The 22,362-nt window shown below is 33.1% G+C and overlaps 1 protein-coding gene across 32 annotated transcripts in view; it reads right to left on the minus strand.

The window, feature by feature from the left end:
* LOC105256527 (microtubule-actin cross-linking factor 1) overlaps nucleotides 1-22,362 on the minus strand; it is a 129,288-nt gene that overhangs the window by 80,572 nt on the left and 26,354 nt on the right. For 18 of the 32 annotated variants that reach the window (XM_011266511.3, XM_011266512.3, XM_011266509.3 and 15 more), the window contains exons 2-4: nucleotides 19,062-19,813; nucleotides 9,897-9,958; nucleotides 1,975-1,992 (exon numbers count right to left, since the gene is read on the minus strand). In XM_011266511.3, the coding sequence (XP_011264813.2) occupies nucleotides 1,975-1,992; nucleotides 9,897-9,958; nucleotides 19,062-19,245 (264 nt within the window). In that variant the 5' untranslated portion in view covers nucleotides 19,246-19,813. The remainder of the gene's footprint in view (nucleotides 1-1,974; nucleotides 1,993-9,896; nucleotides 9,959-19,061; nucleotides 19,814-22,362) is intronic. The other 14 variants (XM_020029160.2, XM_020029159.2, XM_020029158.2 and 11 more) reach the window with 3 other exon arrangements.

Here is a 22,362-nt window from a genome sequence, read left to right on the forward strand (position 1 = left end):
TGTTTAAACTATCAAGAGCCAAAATCTAGCCAGTGGAAAAATAAAGGCAGAGCTCTTAACAATTTATAAATACACGCCAGCTTCACGCACATACATTCACTTTGTATCTTTCGTAACCGTGACTAATCGCAATAAGTCATGTCTGCGCATCTCAAAGGATGATCTCGCGATGATTGCGTTCCAGTTTTACGACATTGTGACATTCGTTTTTTTTATGTCGCGATTGTGAAGAGGATTAATCGTTTTATCACATCGATGAATATACATGCGAACTCTACAAATATTGACGCGATTCAACCACAAATGTCGCAATGCGTGCACCATATATCATAAAAATGGCAGTCAAGCGGAAACTTGGAAATCCCAAAAAAGAAAGGTTAAACCCAAATTATATACAAATTACATAGATCTTTTAAAACGTCGTAAAAATCACTTATTTAAAAACGTTTGATTATTATATAAATATTATTTAAATATCATATAATATATAAATTCAATTACTTTTATTTAAAAAAAAAAATATATATATATATAATTTTGACTAAATCATTTATTTTTTATTTCATTAATTATAGTAAAATTAAGCAAAGTTTTGAACGCAGTTCGCAAATATTTTCTACATATTAAAAATTTGATTAATAATAATTACATTATAATTTGCATATTTTTCCTACTAAGACGTGTGTAATAATTAAAACAGAAGCAAAGTTTTCCAAAACTGTTCGCCAACTGCTGGCAAGTTCTGTTTACGTTGAGATAATAAACAACAGATTCCGTCAGTTTTAAAGCCCTATAACTTGAAACGGAAGTATTTCCGGAGCAGAAACTCATAGGAACTTCTTTCGTCTTAAGGACCAATAAAACGTGCTTCTGATATTTACCAGATTTATTAGAGAGGAATCGCGTTTTGTATAAAATTCAAATATGTAACAGATTTATATTCAATAGTTATATTATTATTTATTACATATTCATTATTATTTATATATATTCATTATTAATATTTATTATATCTCATTATTCAAATTTATCGCGTTTAAAGGTGTGTGAAAAAAATGAAGGAAAATATTGTAGTCACTCTCTCTGCATATAAAGTACCTTTCAACGCTAAAATTGACTCTCATGAAATGACACGGCCTCGTGAATTGATGTTCAATTGCCTTAAACAATGTGATTGACTGGGAATTTCACGATTAGTCGCTTCGGGCAGCGCGAAAATTCGAAATCCTCGCACGTTCAAGTCACGAGTGATGGGTCGGGCATGCGGTGAAAAGGGCGAGAGCATTATTACGTAGGAATATATCGTCGACTGTCGCGTGACGTGCTTTTCTGACGTTTTGGCACGAATGCCAGTCTGTCATAAAGGCATTAGAGTCACGGGAGAATAAGACGCGACACATAACGGAACACGAATGCTTTTACGACACAGGAACGAAAGTAATTATTATTAATCCACCTGCGACCTACGTTCATAATTTTACGTGTATGTTATAAGGATAGTCTTTATAGAGAGAATTGCGGTTGTAACAACCGCGTCTAAAAAATGACACATTATTGTCATCATTATTGCGTTACAGTTCCTCGTTATTCCACATTTGTGGTCTGTGTGTTTCAACTAAAACAATTAAAATGTCGCATGGAGATATATTGCTTATTCTTAAAAAAAAATCATGTCTTCAATTAAATATAAATTAAATATAAATATATTTCATAAATATATTTATTAAATATATGTAATAAATATATTTCATAAATATATTTATTAAATATATGTCATAAATATATTTCATAAATATATTTATTAAATATATTTCATAAATATATTTCATAAATATATTTATTAAATATATTTCAATTAAATGTATCAATAATTCAATTAAATATACTATTCCATCCAAGTTTCCAATAATGGACTTGAATGCGTTTTCATTCACGTACATCGTAAAAGGAATAGTCAATAATCATGATACATACCTTGACGTATTTCCAATGCTGCGGGAAACAAAAAAATGCAACAAATCGATGTAAATACGATAATAATTTATATATAATTAGGTCGAACGCGTGGGAGAGCGCAGCGATTCACTCTTGGTCTTATCGTTATACGTTGACCGCAACATGTCATTATTATAATTATTGTTATGACAAACACGTTGATCACGCAACTTCGAGTAACGCCATTTCCAGATAATGCGCGCTTTACGCGAATGCAAATATCCCTCTTCGAGGGACCAGCGAAAAACAGCTTTCATCCTTACGCAACATTGGGGCTTGGTTCATTACTCTGTCCTCGGATCGCGCAGATCGTCCACTTCCTGTATTCGTGATTCCGCGAATGTGATATGTACAAGGTCTTATAAAATGTGAAGCACAAAATATTATCTGATATCTACGAAGAGCCATTCGCATAGTTTGTTATCTATCAGCTAGTTGAAATGAATATTCAAAAAAATACGTAGCTAAAAGATGTTAGGGGTGCATAGGTTTCAAAAATAAGCATCTCCCAGAATTTTTTGAAAGATATATCAGATATTTTGAAAAAAAGATAAAAGAGAAATAAATTTTTATTATGCAACTGAACAACAGATAAATGCACGATATTAATTATTATATAACAGAGCGTATACTTAAATTTTGTAAATAAATTCCTTGAGGATTCTATGATTTTCCAGGAATTTTTGTTCAAAATTTCAAATAGAATCAATTTATTTATTATGTATATGATTTTTTTAACATTTATTACAAAAGAGTAAATTTATTAAGTTTTAAGCTACTCGAAACATTCTTCAAAGTTTAAAAATTAAAGCTATTTCGATTCACATAATCTAACATAAATAAAAACAAAATTATCAAAATTGTTTAAAAAATTTCCGGAATCTTAATAAAAAATTCCTATTTTTCCTGAATCTTAATAAAAAATTCCTATTTTTCAAACTAGAACAAAACTTCTTGAGAATACCAGGTTTTCAAGATTTTTCTCGAGAAGAAAGAAGTTTATATACCCTGCATAAATTTTTATATCCTCTTATATTTATTCATCGATTAAACTTTTACAAATAACATGATCTATTTTTAATCATGGCATCAAGAGAGAAATCTCTAGAGTTTAGAACGTACCCTCTCTTCTTGAAATATACGACACGATGAACGAAGGTAGATAAGAAAAGAAGGTAGAAAAGCCGAGAATGTAGGGTGTCGTCGCATTGTGGTTACGTAAGCGCCGCAGGTTCGTGCGATATATCAAAGGTACACTCGCCCGCAGAGTGCGACCGCTAAAAACAGCTGTAAAAGGCTCTCTTTTCTCCCCCTTCAACGTTCCTTCCCGCTTGGGCTCGCTCGATTCCCCTCTCGACAAGCGGGGTGCCCCGAACAAACGCTACCTATCTACCTACCTACCTACCTACCTCACCTGCCCTACAGCCCCACCTCTGCGGTAAATCGGGAACGGCACTCTCGGAGAGGGTTTCCGAATAAGGTCAGACTCGCGAGACCAAACGTGGGCGCGCGAAACCGATCGTGGGTCGATGTCGGCAACCGGTATTCGCGCGACGCGTAAATATCGTCATTATTTTTATGGTACCTCCTGGGTGGCAAAGAGATTAACCCTCCATTTCAGGTGAACGTTCGACTCTGTTCGCTCTCGAAAAAAATGATGTGTTCTTCAATTTAATCATGGATTCTCTTTAATCAATTTAAAATCGATTTTTCCATCAATATTATTATATATAATTTGCGATTGAAAAAAATAGAAATAAATATCAATGAATAAATTATCGCACAGATCCTTAGATGGATCGAATTCGAGGCGGCTTGAACATACAATTGAATGCAAAAAAAGAGATTAACCCTCCATTTCAGGTGAACGTTCGACTCTATTCGCTCTCGAAAAACATGATATATTCTTCAATTTAATCATGGATTCTCTTTAGTCAATTTAAAATCAATTTTTCCATCAATATTATTATATATAATTTGCGATTGAAAGAAATAGAGATAAATATCAATGAATAAATTATCGCAAAGATCCTTAGATGGATCGAATTCGAGGCGGTTTGAACATACAATTGAACGCAAAAGAAGTTCACGAAACCTTAACCCTGTAATCGTATTCGTTGAGAAGAGTATTCAATGAGAAAGAGAGACCATCCGATCGCTGGTATCAACAATAGAACTTTATGTCGCGTTATAAAAGTGCACGTAATATAAAAGTCTGCGAGGAAGGTCACGATCATTAAAACGCCATTCACGCAATTCGCTCTTGATTCTCGCAGGTATTATTATTCGATTTAAAATACATTTATGCTTCTTTTATTTGTGTTCTCTCTCGATTTTGCCGACTTTTGTTAAAGACTCAGTCTGCTCTAACAATATAAAAAATTGATAATTTTTAAGAATTTTAAAAATAAGATATTAAAAATTGATCTTTTTAACGTTTTACATATGTTTTTATTGATGTTTATACGTTAGTATTTTTAAATCTTGGATATTTAATTGTTGAAAAATAGTTTAATGGTGTGGCTACTTCTCGTGTAATATTGATTGAAATAAAAAAATCGATCTAGTTTTATTCTATAGAATTATACGAATTGTTTGAATTTTAATTAAGTTCCCCAAAATTTCACGGAATAAATCTAGACCAAGTCTTGAGATACTGATTTCATTAGGAAAATTGGAAAATAGCAAAGTAGTATTATTTTAAAAAAAATAATACTTCAATTTTATTGAAATTTGTTAATTCCTTGAAAATCATTAAAATATTAAATATTAATCTTTTGAATTCTAATTAGATTCAGTATCCCAAAAATATCCCACGGAATATATAATTAGTTAGATAACTAGACCATTTGTTTTTTCACTTGAAACAATTCTTTAAAAAATTCATAACAGATCTTAATATTCTTCAAAAAAACATCCTAAAAAAATCATCAATTTTCCATATATTGCAGAGCAAAGACCTTAAGGGAAGATCTTAAAAGAAGTTATTAAATTAATAAAAAAAAAATCTACGAGAGCCGATTTATTGAATTCCAAGACGAGCAAAATCCCACCGCATACTTTTCAGGCAAGTGTCTCTCCTCTTCTCTCGCAAACTTGTATCTCGCATTTGGTCTACATCACTCTCAGCATCCGGCGATAAAGCGTATTAATCGGCGCGCTTGCTGCGAGCCGCATCCGCTATAATCCCGCTTTATCGGGGCGTCGCGCAAAGAAACACGCGGCGAGAGTGAGACGAGGAATGAGAAACGGTGGGCAGGAAACGGCACGATAGAAACGATGCCGGCTTACGATAATTATACGTCGACGGGACAACTCCACCCGTATACGGCTGTGATTCGCGAACCATTCCCGGTGCCGCCGACCCGGTCTTGCCTCGCGGCTCGACTCAGCTCAAGCCGACTCGACTCGACTCGGTTCGACTTCACCGTGACGGATGAATCATTGTCTGTATTAAGTCCTGACTGACATACGCGCGATGCATACTGCCGAACCGAGGCAGATACCGGCTCCTCTCCGTGTCGTGAATTTTCTCTCGCGTGTAATTGACGAGTTAATTAAACATTTATGTTTGCACGTATGTAAATTAATATGCAAACGACTTTATCGGGATTGCAGATTTCGCAGCGAAATGTTATCTCGTTCATATCCTCCTTTTAATGAGAAATTGATTACTATTTTTTTTAATTTCTCCTGTCTTGATTTAAAAATTCGAAATAATTAATGCTTCTTCGATATCAATCCTTCATTTATTTTTCTATAAAATGATAGGATTTCGTATAAATTTCTTGATTCTCCAAGTATTTTTGTTCAACATTCCAGAGATTTTTAAAGATTTTTTAATGCAACTTTTTCTCAAATAAAATTTCTTATTGTATTATATTTTTTATTTTAATGCTTCTCACTAATTGAGAAAAATAAATTAAGTTTCAAGCACTAGATTTGAAAATGTGGATCTGAAAAAATTGAACGGCTTTCGTGAGATAAATATTTTTCATCTTTTTGTTAAAATATTAAATATATGAACAGAAACAAATATCAAAAAAATTTATAATATATTTTAAATATATAATTCATCCTTCTCGACAAATTGTCGACCATATCAAAATAAAATAATTAAACAGAGAATTTGTTTAAACAAATTTCCATAGCCCGAATAAAATTCCATGAGAATTTCCTAATTTTTCTAGGTTGAAATTCCTGAGAATTTCAGGTTCTCTATATTTTTTCACGAAGTAGACACCCTGAGTGAAAAGTGACAATGATTGTTACCGATATCTTGAATGATCTCGCGATTAATATCGCATTATTTCATATACATAAAAGAGAGCCGAAACTAATAATTTCTCTTAAAACTTATCTCAAGATTTTATCCGATAAAGTGCCCACTATATTATTGAATCTTATCAGCAAAATGGCGGCAATTAATGATTCTAAAAATCCCTATCGATCGTATCTGCAACAATCGATTTAAAAATATTTATAACAAGAACTTTACATTTAGCGATGATTCAAACACGGATGACGTGATGCAAAATTACGAGAAATGCATAATGTATTTCATATTTTATTATCGCTCCGAGTGGATAAATTCTCTCTATCTTCGTCAGTACATGAAAGTACGCTATTGTTAACGTTTCTCGGTATTGTTCGTGGTATGCAAATATTCGGCGCAAAATCGCGACTGCGATAGCTGTCAAATGCTATTAATAAGCTGTCAAGCATCAGCTGTCAAGCATCAGCTGTCAAGAGTGCACGACGTACTTTCTTGTGGCGAAAAGTCCAGCTGTAGCTCGCGGTTATTCACGCTCAACCTCACCTCACGCTCGACATTCTCGAAGATATGCAATGCAACGCAACAGATATGCAGGACGGACATACCCTTATCGAGAAACGTTTGACCGCGTTCTCTTATCACGGATGTACGATGCAGCGTCCGCAGCAGATTCGATCAGATAGCGAAGATCAAAGCTCGTCCGCGCGATCGGTATCTGATTCTTGTCGAGAAAAATGATTGTATCAATCTTACAATTAAATATAATCCTTATCAAGCCAACAGCTTGTTTAACGTAAATGTGAAAGCGAAATTCACCCGTATTTATATATGATATTTGTCATGTGTAGAACAAGATTAATAGAATTCTACATTTTTTAGATAAGATACATGTCAGTAAGAACCGGTATTTCCCTAAAAAACCGGTCTTTTTTTATTAAAATTGTTAAAGAAAGTGGAAAATTATATTACCGATATTCATCAAGTGAAAGTGTTTTTTAATTTAAGCTTTATTCAAAAATCCGTAAATAAAATCCGATATAAATTCAAAAGCAACGAAGAAAATTAATTAATTTTTTTGTTAGACAAGATTTGACAAAATGTTGTATGGTAAACGCGAATTAAATTTTGGTAAAAATTGTTCTTTCTGTTACCATTACATTTTTCTCATTAAATGCAAGATTTTATTATGTAAAATTTAGTAGTATATATTTATATTTTTAAAAGTCTTTATTTTAAAAATATATTTCATATATATTAATTTGAATTAAAAAAGACTATCATTTTATTGATTTTGTATTTTTTAACTAGTTTCAACTAGTAATAAATATGATTTGTTAAGGCAAAAAACATTTTTGTATAAAATTACATAAATATATTTAAATGTTATATATTAATCACTTTTATAGTTTTTGCCAAATTATTCTATTGGATGAAATCAGTCAGTAAAAACCGGAATTTACTACCTGAATTTACTTTCCTTCCTGCTTATCAGATATTACCAATTAATCCTAGATAAAATAAATCACTAACTAATCACTATAATTTAAAAAATGAAATTAATATAATAACAAAATCTTTTTTAATTCAAATATGTAAAATTAAAAAAAAACTTTGAAAATATAAATGTTAGCAAATTTTATATTAATTTTTAGTTTAATAAGCAAAATGTGTGTAATAGTAACGGAATTAAAAATTGTTATCAATTTTATTCACACGTTTATTTTTCTCCTTCTAACAAAAAAATTAATTTATATAGTTTGTTAATTCCTAATCCATTATAAACTTTATTTTGGAAAAAGTTTAAATTAGGAAATCTCTCATTTGACGAATAAGAGAATTAATCGATAAGAGAAATTTTTCTACTTATGTTAATATGTTTAATAGAAAAACCAGTTTTTGATGTTTTTCTTCCAGAAATACCATTTTTATCGTGATTTTATCCACAAAAAATGTAGAATGTTATCAATCCTACACAGAAAAAAAAGAAGTGTCAAATCAAACATTAACTTATACGAATGCGTTCATTGTTTCGTATATACGCAACAATTTCTAATCTTCTTCGAAGAATTTAATAATTTTAAATTTCAACAATATTATCGTCTTATTTTAATATTGTAATTGTCACCTCAAGAATATATAATTATTTAATTCTATTCTAAGCAAATAAATCTTTGATTAAAAATGTTATCTTCTATCTAGCGTTGTTTCTTTTCCATTCGAGAAAATTAAATCTTAAATCATGAGGATATATTTTTCTCGATCGAACTATATAAAATTGCTTCATTCAAGTAAGCAATTATTCAAGCAATTATATATTTTTCTTAAATTAATGCGATATAATCTCATTTCAAAGATTTCTATGTTAAATATATTTTCAAAATAAGAACGTCCTTCTTTTCTGTGTAGAATAGACCGGCGAAATTTCGGCCGAACGAGTGCGAATCATCGATTTGTCGGATACTTTCCTCGATCGTGTATCGCCCGCTCGTCTTGCACGGTCCTTGCTGCCTTCTATAGTCGTATCTCCTCTCGCGGCCAGGTACTTTCGACCCACGTGTGTGCCACATACGCAACACGGGGGCCGCAATATCGGGACCGTCGTTACGCAATCGAGAGTTTACTTATTTTCGCGCGCGCACGCCTACTTGTACTTCTTGGCGACGAATGCGAAGAAAAGGCGCGACGTATCCTTTCGAAAGTCGGGAACAAAACGGCACGATCGGACCGCAAAACGACTCGCGTCGTCGTTTTGTCGCATTCAAGACGCCTTTCCCACTTTCAATGGTGACTTTGGCACTTTCGCGAGACTGTCATTTCGATTTGACAGCGCATTCACTGGTTTTACGCCGTGTTAACCCGACAATTTATTTTTTTTTCTTTCATTATCGTTCCTCCACAGCTATTTCCATTCAACGTCCAAATTTCTCTTTTTTTTTCTGATTGAATAAAAATCATTTCAACGGGAATAAATTCTCTCTTGTGTCACAGTTAATAAGATCGTAAATCCTTTCCTGAGAACGATTTATCACTTGAAATGACAATCCGCCTACGCGAGTAATTTCATCACATAGTTATAGGCTGTAGGATAAAGAATACGCAAATGGATGAAGCGAGTCTATTATGCGTCAGCACGCACAAATTTGAGATTTATTTACCGAAGACGAGGACCACGTAAAGAAAAAGAAAAAAAAAACGTGAATTTATAACGATAAGACCAAGAAAGCCACACCTTCCACAGATGAGTCTGACGTGTAATATGCCAGGAATTCAAGTTTTTAGCACCTATACAGGGTGTTAAAATTGTATTTTTCTTTCAACTGTGGATTCTAAAAAATGATTAAATTCTGTACTGAAAGTCTACTCAATTAAATTTCCTTCATTTATCGAAATAAAGTATTTATACAAACTATTAGAATCAAAATGCTTTTACGATATGCAAAATATCATTTTTTAGAAATGACTATAATTCATTCTTTAGGCTCGTCCATTTAATAATATTACTTCAACAAAATATACCTGATAATGTCATTAAGCTAATTAAACGATGACGTGAGAAAAGATTTGTGTGAATTACTCGCAAAATATCGGCAGTAATAATAGTATAAATATCCAAAAGCAGTCTCACCTTTTTCAAATGCTTGTTCACCCATTTCGTGAAGGTCTTCTTCTGTATAGCATCTCGTTCGTCTGCAACACACAAAAAAATTGTTAGAAAAATGAGAGGTCTCTTCAATGGCTATTTTGCGTTAAAATAGCAATTATATTGGGCAATAATACAACGCATTTTATTTGCGCTTTTATTCATAATAATAAATACAAATAATATCTCTTGTAATATTACCAACGATTCATGTTAATTCACACTATAATCGCTAGTACAATCATGTCACAAGCTCAGCCTTGTTCAAATGTTATACTGCGAATGTAGAATGCATGTATTATATAAATATCATGCATACACAGAGAAAAATATCATTCTACTACCAAGAAAAGCGATTACTCCATTTATTTTTCTTTTTTTAAGTAATAGTTTTTCTTCAACAAGGAATATATTCTTGATAATAATCTTCAAATATACTTATCACAAGTGTTGGAAAATCTCACTATCATGTACTCAAAAGAAGAATTTATTTTCTCTTCGAAAATATTGTAAAGTTGTATCAAAGAAAAATCAAACTTACTTCACGTCAACTCTTGTAGTAAGTAAACCAAATTTTTGTTTTGATTTCATATTCTCGACTAAAATACTGCATTTACTAAAATTCAGAATATATTCAATGAAATTTAATGCCTGTGGTAAACTTGTGATATATTTGCGGATATACAAACTTATGATATACTTAAAATAAATAATAATATTTAATATTATTAATAATATTTAATATTAATTATAATATTAATAATATTATAATATTAATATTATAATATTAATATTACAATATTAATTATATTATAATATTAATAATAATATTTACTTGCACGTCACGTATTCATCAACAGCTCGTCGTCAACAGCTACGATATAGATTACAGTGAAACTCCGATTTCGTCAAATTGATAAGTATAACTGTTATCGCGTAGGTCTAAGGTCTTGTTCTCAAGCATGACAACAGAACATGAGAACATGATGCAATGGCATCTGGAAATGGACCCTTTAAGGATGGTCGAGGTCAGTATATAACGAAACCAAAGTCGCAGGCAACCAGATCGGGTCACGTCAGATGAGGGTCAAGCAGGTAGACTGGTAGGCAAGCGAACCGACAGAAGGTCGGCCGCTTGGCAAAGCTGCTCGATCGGTTAGCATGCGAGGCAGAAAAATCCGGACAATGGGTCGTACGATAATAAAAGCGAAGCCTACTTTAGACGAGCTCTTTAAAAGTCCGGGATAGAATCTTAAAGATTATATCTATACTTTTTGCATCGAGGGTGTACATGATTTTCAGGAAAATTCGGATGCACTAAATGTCATGGGGGGTCGGTCGATTGTTTGCTTTCGAAATCATCATTGGAGATTTTTCGTTTTGTCGTCTTTATTTGTGACGTCTCTTATTTGAAATTTAAACGTCAACGTCAACGTCAAATCTAGCACGTATGTGAAAGGCTTCAATTTCTAACGAATTTAAGTTATTAGAGTTGCATAAGACTGAAGACAAGACAAAAATATTGTATTGATATTTAAAATTTTTTTAAAACTTATATCTTATTTTGGGTGAATCTTTTTTGCAGCAAAAATCTCCTATTGTCTTGTCTCGATTTTATCTAATATTGAACAATTGTTTAAAGTTAATACAATATTTATGATAGTAATTTATAGATAATAATTTAAGATAATTATTAGTATTTATGTCTGTATTATTTCGTTATTTTTTAGAAAACTGAATATATAAATATATGTTAAAATTTTATATTGTTCATTTTGTTTATTGCATTAATTGTTTCTAAATTTACCAATGTTTTTATTTATAAAATAAAATTTTTAAGTTCGCACATATAATTTTTGTCTCATCTAATTTACAAAAATACATACTTTAGCTGTTTTTAAAAATCAATATTCTTAACAAGACTATTAATCGTGGCAATTTTAGTCTTGGTATGTCTGAATTAACGAAAAGTCTTATCTTGTCAAATTTTGAGACAGGACAACGATATCAAGGCTATTTTTGTTATCTCGTGCAATTCTATTTGCATTCTTGAATTCGCGACAACTAATAAAAAATGAATAATAAATCAATGCATACATTGTTGAAATCAATTACGACACGATATATTTGATCGATTCGAGATGTCGAAACATATAAATCACAGCGGCATTAATTTTTGATCCTAGAATATTGAGAATGCGTTACATAATTATAATAAAGACCACAGATTATTATTATATCTTTATAATACGAAAAATGGCATGTATGTATTACATGAAATTATATATATATATATATATATATATATATATATATATATACATATATATAATTGAAATTAAATGAACGTATAAATCATCGATCTAAGCGATTAATTGAGGAGAGCTAGGATTAGTCGCGTGAAGATTTATCGGAGTCGTGATTCGATTTAGCTATGATTTATGGCGCGTACACTCGACACTTCATCATCACCGTATCCCGTGAAAAGTTAAGGCCACTCGAGCGACGGTATCATCGACCGGGTATGTTTAAACCCGGTCGACAAGCCGACGTAAGTGTCAGCCTAATATGCCGCCAGACGATACAAAATAAGAGGTAAGACGAGAGGTACACTCTCTCAGAGAAACACTTTTGGATTTAGAAATATCTCGAGTGGCCTGCTCTGCGAACGATCACATTTTCCGAGCGCCTGTCGCTCTCGCTGTGAGAGAATCGCCATGAAATATTTTAATGAACGACTGCTTGGTAGGAAACGTTACTGCGAAATAACACGTATTCGTCATCCGAGAGAAATATATTTAACAAAATATGTGAAATATATTTTGCACATAGAAAAAAAAGATATTGTTTTGAAAATACTTTTAATTTTAACATGGAAATTTTGAAATGAGATAGATTGTGTTAATTAAAGAAAAATATAATTGCTTGAATGAAGCCATTTTATGTAGTTCAATCAAGAAAAATATATATTCATATATTTATATTAAATATATATTATATTATATATATATTAAATATATATTTATATATTTATATATTCTATGATTTAAGATTTAATTTTCTTGAATGAAAAGGAAATAAAGTCAGGTAGCTGTGAGAGAATCGCCATCAAATATTTTAATGAACGACTGCTTGGTAGGAAACGTTAACGCGAAATAAAACGTATTCGTCATCCGGGAGAAATATATTTAACAAAATATGTGAAATATATTTTGCACATAGAAAAAAAAGATATTGTTTTGAAAATATTTGTAATTTTAACATGGAAATTTTGAAATGAGATATATTGTGTTAATTAAAGAAAAATATAATTGCTTGAATGAAGCCATTTTATATAGTTCAATCAAGAAAAATATATTCTATGATTTAAGATTTAATTTTCTTGAATGAAAAAAAAAACAATGTCAGGTAGAAAATAACATTTTTAATCAAAGATTTATTTTCTTAGAATAGAATTAAATAATTATATATTCTTCAGATGACAATTTATTGAAATAAGATTATAATATTGTCGAAATTTAAAATTATTAAATTCTTCTAAGATTATAAATTGTTGTATATATGAAAAAATGAACGCGTTAATTTAAGTACACAAGTTTTGATTTGGCACTTATTTTTTCTGTGCACCTGAGTGATTTATGTTAGCCACATTATATAAGCTTATTGGGAGGAAGCTTCGATTTCAAACACATTTTTTTCTGACAGGATGGCAAGCATTCAGATATCTCGCGTGACAAGTGTGTACTGGCAACTTTATTTAGTACGGAAAGAGTTTATTAATGCCTTATATGCACGCACGTACGCCTGGTTTAGCGAACTTTCCGGCTTAACTTGCGCTAAATCACATATTCCATTATCTGCGAACCGAGCATTTGTTCTTCGTAGATTATCTCACCTCGTTGCTGGGTCCAAGTTTGGCCCAGTTTTCACACTTTGTTAATAACACTGCATCGAATAACGCAGGTTTAACAGCATACAAGATATCTTAAATCGGGATTTTATTTTCCTCTCATGAAATTTGAATTTAAAACCTGCAGAGAAACTTAATCGCAATTCTTTTAAATAGAAGGAAGCGGAACACGTGATCATACGTTATGCTCTGTTAATTGTTAATCATACTACATTTTTAATATTCTCGCCCTAATAAAATATTTTCAAATTAAATTATGTCGATCAAGCAAGACACCTTATTTAAAAATTCTTCTCTAATGAAAAAATAAAAAAATATGAAGTCTCTCTCACGTGTTATATAATCAGCGAAGTTACTTCGAAGATATTGAATTTATTTTCGACGTGTTATATATATACTTCAATAATGTTTCTAACATTTTAAGCTTAATTGACATAGTTAAAGAGAGCATTGATTGAGAGACGATCTAATCTGTTATGTCTCGCTGGAAGAAATTCCAGCGTAATCAGTATTGACGTTAATGGGAGTAAACAAAGTTACGGTCAATTCAACGTTGATATCTTGACGTCTGAACGTTACTGACAGAGTTAGAATCTCTCTCTCTCCCTCTAAATTTGCCGAGAATGGCTTTCGATCTTTATCACATGCCGCAATGACCTAGTACCGATCACGAGGAGCTAACGTAATTTCAGAGAATCCAATTCTCTCAATGCTGTAACTAGAACGGAGATAGCTTTGCGTCAAATTGTCAGTCATTAATCGATCACGGTTCTAACAGCTGTTTTCGCCAATTTATGCCAAGACGGACAGTCACAGATTTAACGATCAAATCTAAGAATTGTGATTGACGAAAAATTACGACGCAAGATTAAATTATGTTTTTCAATTAAAATTAAAATTATATTAATAGATAAAAAAATGAAGTATTCAAATTCATTAAATTCTCCATATGATTTATAGAGATATCATTAATAATTCTTGATTATATTCATATTTAAATCATATAATTAATAATTTTAATAACATATATTTTTAATAGATTCTTTGGCAATAAAAATAAATACATTTAATGTATTTATTTTACATCTTTTAGTTATCTTATGCAAAAAGACGTAAGCGCATCGGCAGAAAGAGAGCCATGAACTAATCCCGAAGAAATGCGCTAATGCTTTCTTCAGTAAAGTCCTTGTTAGCGGATACGGATGCTGGAATGTGGAAGCTCTGATAACGGTAACTGACGTTACAGGGACTAAAGATAAACGTCAATGAACGTATTCATCAGTGTTTATTCTTTTCGAAAATTCTTGACACCAATTTACGCGATACCCTTTCGGCTTTTAGGCCAACATAAGATAATATTGTATAGTTTTATCAAATATTTCATGAATCCCAGAGTAATCCCAGAGATCATTCAGAAATATTTGCACGAAAAATTTAATTATAATTTTTATCTCTTAATTAAAAGAACTTTTAACGAGAGATTAAAGGCTTGTGTTTTCAGCAAATATTCGATGCATCCCAAGATTATTCGGAAATTTTTGAAAAGTTTTATTATACATATATAATCAAAATTAGCTTTAATAAGAAAAAAAAATTTTTATAAAATCAATTTTTATCGTTTAATAAAAAAAAATTAACGAAAAATTAAAGCTCCGCTTTTATCAAATATTCGATGATCCTCAAGAATAACGAGATTATTCAGACATATTTAAATAAAAAATTTTATTATACATGTATAATCAAAATTAGCTTTAATAAGAAAAAAAAATTTGTAAAATTAATGTTTACCTTTTAATTAAAATTTTTAATTGGACGACAAATTGGAGCACTGAATTTTAATTAATTTATGAATGTTCCCAAATTAATTTTATTTATCGCACTATTAATCTTTTAACCGTGCTTTGTTATCCAAGAGAGAGAGAATTCATACATCATTCCATTTATTGTACACGCAAATACTCATCAAGCGTACATCTCGTTGGAAGATACCTTTGAAAGAAACTATAAAAGAGAGCCGTCTCGTGCAAAATGCCATGATATCTTGACGTATCTTTGGTTCGTACATCAACGTAATATACGCGAGCAGCGTGCATTTTACGCTTCCGTTATTAATTGCCCCGCTCGGATGAGAGTCCCTCGATTTCATAATACGTCCTTCGCATCGCCGGCAAATCTCCGTCAAAAGGAGAGGCCGAGAAGCGAGCGACTGCGATAACGACGCGTCGACGTCACGAAACGAATTCACTCTCGACCGGATACGAGATGCCGAGGGTAATTACGATAAATTAGCGATCAATCTCCCGATGTAACGGCGCTGACGTCACTCGCGTACGAGCCTTCCGGCCATTTACTTTCGCGCTAAGTGAAAAGCAATGTTGGGCGTGTTCGGATACGCAATCTGCGAGTGGGCAGAGATTATGAAAAGCGACGGCCATTGTTTATTGTTTGTCCACCTGGCACCGTCAAGTGGGCTGCGCTAGAAACACCATAGGATCCGGCTACTTCACGAATGACACTTGGGATTCCGAAAATTCTTTCAGTGTTGGATGCACAGAGAAAAATATCATTCATACTGCCAAGAAAAGCGATTACTCCGTTTTTTTTTCTTTTTTTTTTAAGTAATAGTTTTCTTCAACAAAGAATATATTCTTGATAATAGTCTTCAAATATACTCATCACAAGTGTTAGAAAATCTCACTATCATGTACTCAAAAGAAGAATTTATTTTCTCTTCAAGAATATTGTAAAGTCGTATCAAAGAAAAGTCAAACTTACTTTACGTCAACTCTTGTAGGAAGCAAACCAAATTTTTGTTTTAATTTAATATTCTTGACTAAAATACTGCACTTACTAAAATTCAGAATATATTCAATGAAATTTAATGCTTGTGATGAACTCATGATATATTTGCGGATATACAAACTAATGATAAACTTAAAATAAATAATATTTCCTTGAATACAGTATACATTTTTCTCTGTGTGGAGAGAGACGATAAAAAGGTACCGGTCAGGTATTTAGGCGATAAAAGAGGATCGCCGTCTCTCGTTATCTGTCCACTTATTAAGTTATGTATACAGTGACAGTTTCGAGATATCCCGTCTATCTCTCTCTGCACCTCTCTTAAAATCTATGTATATCCGGCTGCTGAAAAGGCAAGGTGAGGAAAGCGACACTCGTAACTCAAACATTTATCAAACAAACGTCCCGAAAAAGCGCGACTCGGCTTGGATCTTTCGGCGCCTCTCGCGTGTTATAAGTGTCAATGGATCAATTTATCGCAAAGTTAATAAAACGCCGTGTGAGTAAATTTGCAATCTGCAAACTGCAAACAACACAGTAACACATTCAGAGACGTTTAGTACAGTTGAAAAAATATTTGTATGTTAAAACACCGCAATAATTCGTAATTAAACTTTATAATTAATTCTCCTAAAACGTTACAAACAACTCGTAATATATCATTTCAAGAGAAAAATACTACACTATTTATAAGAATTTGATTTGCATCATCATCAATATTGTATAGTATTATTTTTTTAATATATTTTGTATCATAAATATTAATTTCAATGTCGCAATAAATCGTACAAGTCCTTTATAATTTCAAGTAATTTCTAAATATTCCCGTTCTTAAACCGGGCAAGAATGTTGAAATTAGCATGTCGTGAAGGACAACCGCATGCTTGGAATAAAATTTCCAATGAATAGCTCCCGAAGACATTTATTTCACACGAAAAAAGGATAAATCATCTCTAGCGGATTTATATAAAAATAGCTATTAATAATCAAGGACAATTCAGATAGCAAAGTACTTTCTTGCACTGAGAAAAAATCTGGTTGCATTAATTAGAATTCTCATAGATTCAACCAGTATGTCTGTTGGAAAATGGACGAATCAGAATTCTTGTAGGAATTACCAGATGAATCTGATTAATTTCTTCCTGTTAAATTTATCAAATCTTCTGCTTAATAATATTAAATTCGCCAGCACCAAGTCGTCTTAAATTTTTTGCATCTAATCTCAAAAGTCTGTTTAATATTTTGAATTCCAACAAGATTATTGGATAAATCCAGATTATTGAATAAATTATTTTAAATTCAGTTTGTTAGAAATTAATACTGTAATTAAACTGATAAACAGTGATGCAAGAAGAGGATGCAGCTCAAACACACAATCAGAGAGCTAGCGTCAACTTTTTGGCACTACTGCTCGTAAGAGAAAAAATATATACTTTGGATTTAATGTTAATACTAGTTCTTTATATACATTTTATGGCAAATATTGAATACGAGTCAAGTTAAGAGTGGTTCACCGCCCAGCAGCAAGCAAAGAAATTAATGCAACAAGAAATTTTATAGAACCAACCAGATGATACTAACCAAATCCTATAAAATCTATTAAACGTTCTAGTTATAAAAAATCGAGTCTTATCATGATAAGAAATTCCTGTTTGATTTAACCAAAAGGCCTTCAATCATACACAGAGAAAAATATCATTCTGCCAAGAAAAGCGATTATTCCGTTTATTTTTCTTTTTTTAAGTAATAGTTTTCTTCAACAAAGAATATATTCTTGATAATAGTCTTAAAATATACTCATCACGAGTGTTAAAAAATCTCATTATCATGTACTCAAAAGAAGAATTTATTTTCTTCAAAAATATTGTAAAGTCGTATCGAAGAAAAATCAAACTTACTTTACGTCAACTCTTGTAGTAAGCAAACCAAATTTTTGTTTTAATTTAATATTCTTGACTAAAATACTGCACTTACTAAAATTCAGAATATATTCAATGAAATTTAATGCTTGTAGTAAACTTGTGATACATTTGCGGATGTACCAATTTATGATATACTTGAAAAATAAATATTTACTTGAATACAGTATACATTTTTCTCTGTGTATACGTCTTGTCGATACAATCAAACGATTTTTCTCAATATGCCTCAAAGTAGAAGAAAGCTACAAACTGCATAAATGATAAAATAAAAGTAAAAATTCTGACGCACACAAAAAAAGGGGAGAAAATTAATCCGGGGAAAACGGGGCGAGCTTCTCACAAGGAAAAATCCTTCAGCATCCGCATGCCAGCTGATCGCCTCCTCTTTCCACCTACCATGCGCCTCGATGAACATCGCCCAGCAGCCCCAGAAAGCCTGGGTGTTGCCGGCACGGTGTTCCCCGACCACGCCATCGCATCCCGGACTTTCCTCCGGGAACCCGTTCGCATTCTGACCTTTGAACTTGGAGAGCGACTCCTCGTAACCGTGCTGGGAGCGCTGCTCCCGCTGATGCTCGGCGACGGTGTCGGCGGGATCGAAGCCGAGCCGTTCCTTGTAGTACGCCTGGGTCGACATCCTGTCCTTCTCCGGGCCCCGGGCCGTCCCAGCGAAGTAGAGGGTGCAGGTTTCAACGTTCATGCCCGGCCGCGCGAACTGTCATGACACATTCACGGCACGAATCGGAGCACTCTGCTCTCCTGGGTCGATCACTCGCTCGAGACTTTATCCGTTCATGAAAAATCGCACTTTAGGACTGTTTAGGCTCGATTTGTTTTCCTTCTTTACATCCTCGCGAGTTAATCGTGCTCCCTCCCTCTCTCGAGACCCTCGAGTCAGAGGAGCTTCTAGTCCTTAGTCTTCGGGTCGATCGTTCGTGGAATAGTTTCACGTTTCTACTCGGAGCATTTAGAATGCTCGACGCATGAGTTTCGTCGATTATCCGCCGCTGTTTACACGAGATGTGCGCCAGGTTCGATCGGAACGCGATCGAATTCTCGAGCCGTCCCCCGTCGATCGTTCGGAGAATCGGCCAAGGATTCTCTTACCTTCGGATTCCAACCTGCCGCGCCGCGCATGCAAATCCGAACGTCGCCTTTATTCCTCCCCGACCTCGTATACGGTATGGCACTTTGTGAATTCTCGAAAAAAACTCCCGACTCGTCGCTCCTCGTGCACTCTTGTCAGCGACAACACGAAGATGGAAAACCTGTGCAACGACAATGCACAATATGCGAATGAGACGTTCAGTTGAGAGAAGTTTGATAAATGACTTTACGAAGAGAGGTCGACAATTTTTAAAAAATCATTAAAAAATCTTTTTACGATCTTTTTATGATTTTTAAATCTTTTTTCCAGTCGAATCGTCGCGAAAAAAATGCAGGAAACTGTCGAAAGGCAACGGAAACAAAGAGAAATGGGGCGACGTAGGAGTGGAAGGGATGATTAATCGATATATTCGTGTTAGATTAGAATTCAACGGCCTTGATGCACGCTTAAGAAACTTGGAAAGTCGATCATGGTTACACCCGACTATTAGGTACCATTATGATTCTACGCGCGTCCATCAAATTTGTAATCGATCCAGCATATTAAGTTAAAGACCAAAATAGGAATCAAACCACTAACCGCAACAATGGCGGCAAAACGTAACGCGATTAAGTATGATTAATTTGTGATTCATTTCATACCATCTCATTTATTCACTCGGATTTTAATAGCAAATTATAATTGCATAGTTTTATATAAGATCCAAGGAATAAATCAGAATTTATAAGAATGACAGATTTGGCGAAAAAAAGCGAGAAAAATGTGTATTGTTTAAGAGCCTAATCTACTTTAGCAGTCTGAAAAATAATTGATAATTCTTAGGAATTTTTTACAACATTTATTTTTATTGATATTTAAATAATATGTCAGTAGTTTTAAAACTTGGATATTTAATTTTTTTGTAGCAAGTTCAAAAATGACGATACTAATTGAAAATTAAAAAGATTAACATTTAATATTTTTGACTTTGAAGAAATGAAAAAGATTTAACAAAATTCAAATATTTAATTTTAAAACGACACAACACTGCTACTTTGTTATTTTGCAATTTGCTCTAATGAAATTAGAATTATACGAGAAGTAGCATGTTACATCATCTAATTATGCATTTCTGAACACGCTATGCGCAGAGATTTAATATTAAAAAAAATATATCCAAGAAATTTAAAAATATTGACATATTATTATTTTATAAACATCAATAAAAATATGTCAGATATCAAAAAGATTCAATATTCTTTCAAAAAAATTCTAAAAATCATCAATCTTCCTCGCCAATCATTCCCGATTTAAATGCTCGACTTTTATTGGATACGATATTGTTTTTTTTTTTTCGACTCGTTAGCACTAAAAATGCCGACACCGAACCTAGAAACCTACCGGTCGCAACTCGCGGGATCGAACGGAAGGCGAAATCGAACGGTCGGATCGGACGAACCTTACGAACTGACGTTTCGCGAGGCGCGTGGAGACTGAGCGCCGACGCACACGCCTGGCATCGGCTGGCTTAAGAGGACGATGGAAGCGCGCCTAACCGCGAGATCGAACTCTCCGCATATGGTAAACGGCGAACGGGTACGTGGGTGCCCCGCGTCGTGGTCGTTGCGTGTCAGAAAGGGTCGTCATGGACCAATTCGCCGGCTTCGCGAAGGCTGACTAGACGCGCTCGACCACCGTTCGGTAATAGACACGTCGCCATCTTTACGCTCTCTCTTTTCCCGCGAGGAAAAAATGTCAAGGAAAAAAACGAGAGAACAGAGAATTAAAAGAAAAATTAATAGAAAAACGGGCACGCGAAATACGAGTGGTGCATCGTCGCGATAACGATGCGAAAGATCGGCACGACGGTCGGTCGATCACTGCACTCGCGCTGCAGTCGTGGATGCATGTCGCCGCACTCGTGCAATCGAACCCACGTATATATACGCACGAGCAGGAGAGCCGGTCGTGTCTTGCTCTTGTCCCTTGCACGAAATTAGAAACGGAAAGAAAACAGAGCGACGCCACGCGCTTAGATGAGACCATTCTTTCGACACGTGGTCGTCGCACCGAAATACCGACTCCGCCAAAAAATCATCGATATCGTTAAATAACGAGCGTAAGGAAGCATCTTTAGGCAAACGAGTCTTTGGAAACTCGAGGCGAAAGCAATTATTCATCATTTATCATTTTTGCAAATGTGAAACTTGAGTTCATTTCTTCATTTCTGAATTTGAAGTCTAACCGAGTGTCTATTTGGATCATAAAAAAATTCCTCGATCCAGGTATTTTTAGTCAAAATTTTTAATAAGAAAATATTCGGAAAATCTAATCAAGGTATCTATTCGGATCTTGTTAAAAGATTCTTTGATCCAGGCATTTTTGTTTAAAATTTTAAATAAAGAAAACATCTTGAAAATTTTTTGATGCAACTTTGATGCGACTAAGGTAAAATTTTGACATGAGACATCTCTCATGAGATAAACACACACTTTTCATTTGCAAAACATTTTTACTTTTCTATTATTAAAAATTATAAATATATATTCAATATTTTACGTAAGTCATTGAATATATAATATTTATTATAGAGCCAGATATATATTTATAATATATTTTAAAGACAATTTACAACTTGGCTCATCAGTAGACTGCCAACTACTTACAATATAAAAGCAAAAAAATTATGAAAAAAAGAATTATTTTTTAAATTCCCCGAGTCCCAATAAA

Source organism: Camponotus floridanus, unplaced genomic scaffold, assembly GCF_003227725.1.
Source record: "Camponotus floridanus strain SB8 unplaced genomic scaffold, Cflo_v7.5 scaffold75, whole genome shotgun sequence".
Classification (NCBI taxonomy): Eukaryota; Metazoa; Arthropoda; class Insecta; order Hymenoptera; family Formicidae; genus Camponotus; species Camponotus floridanus.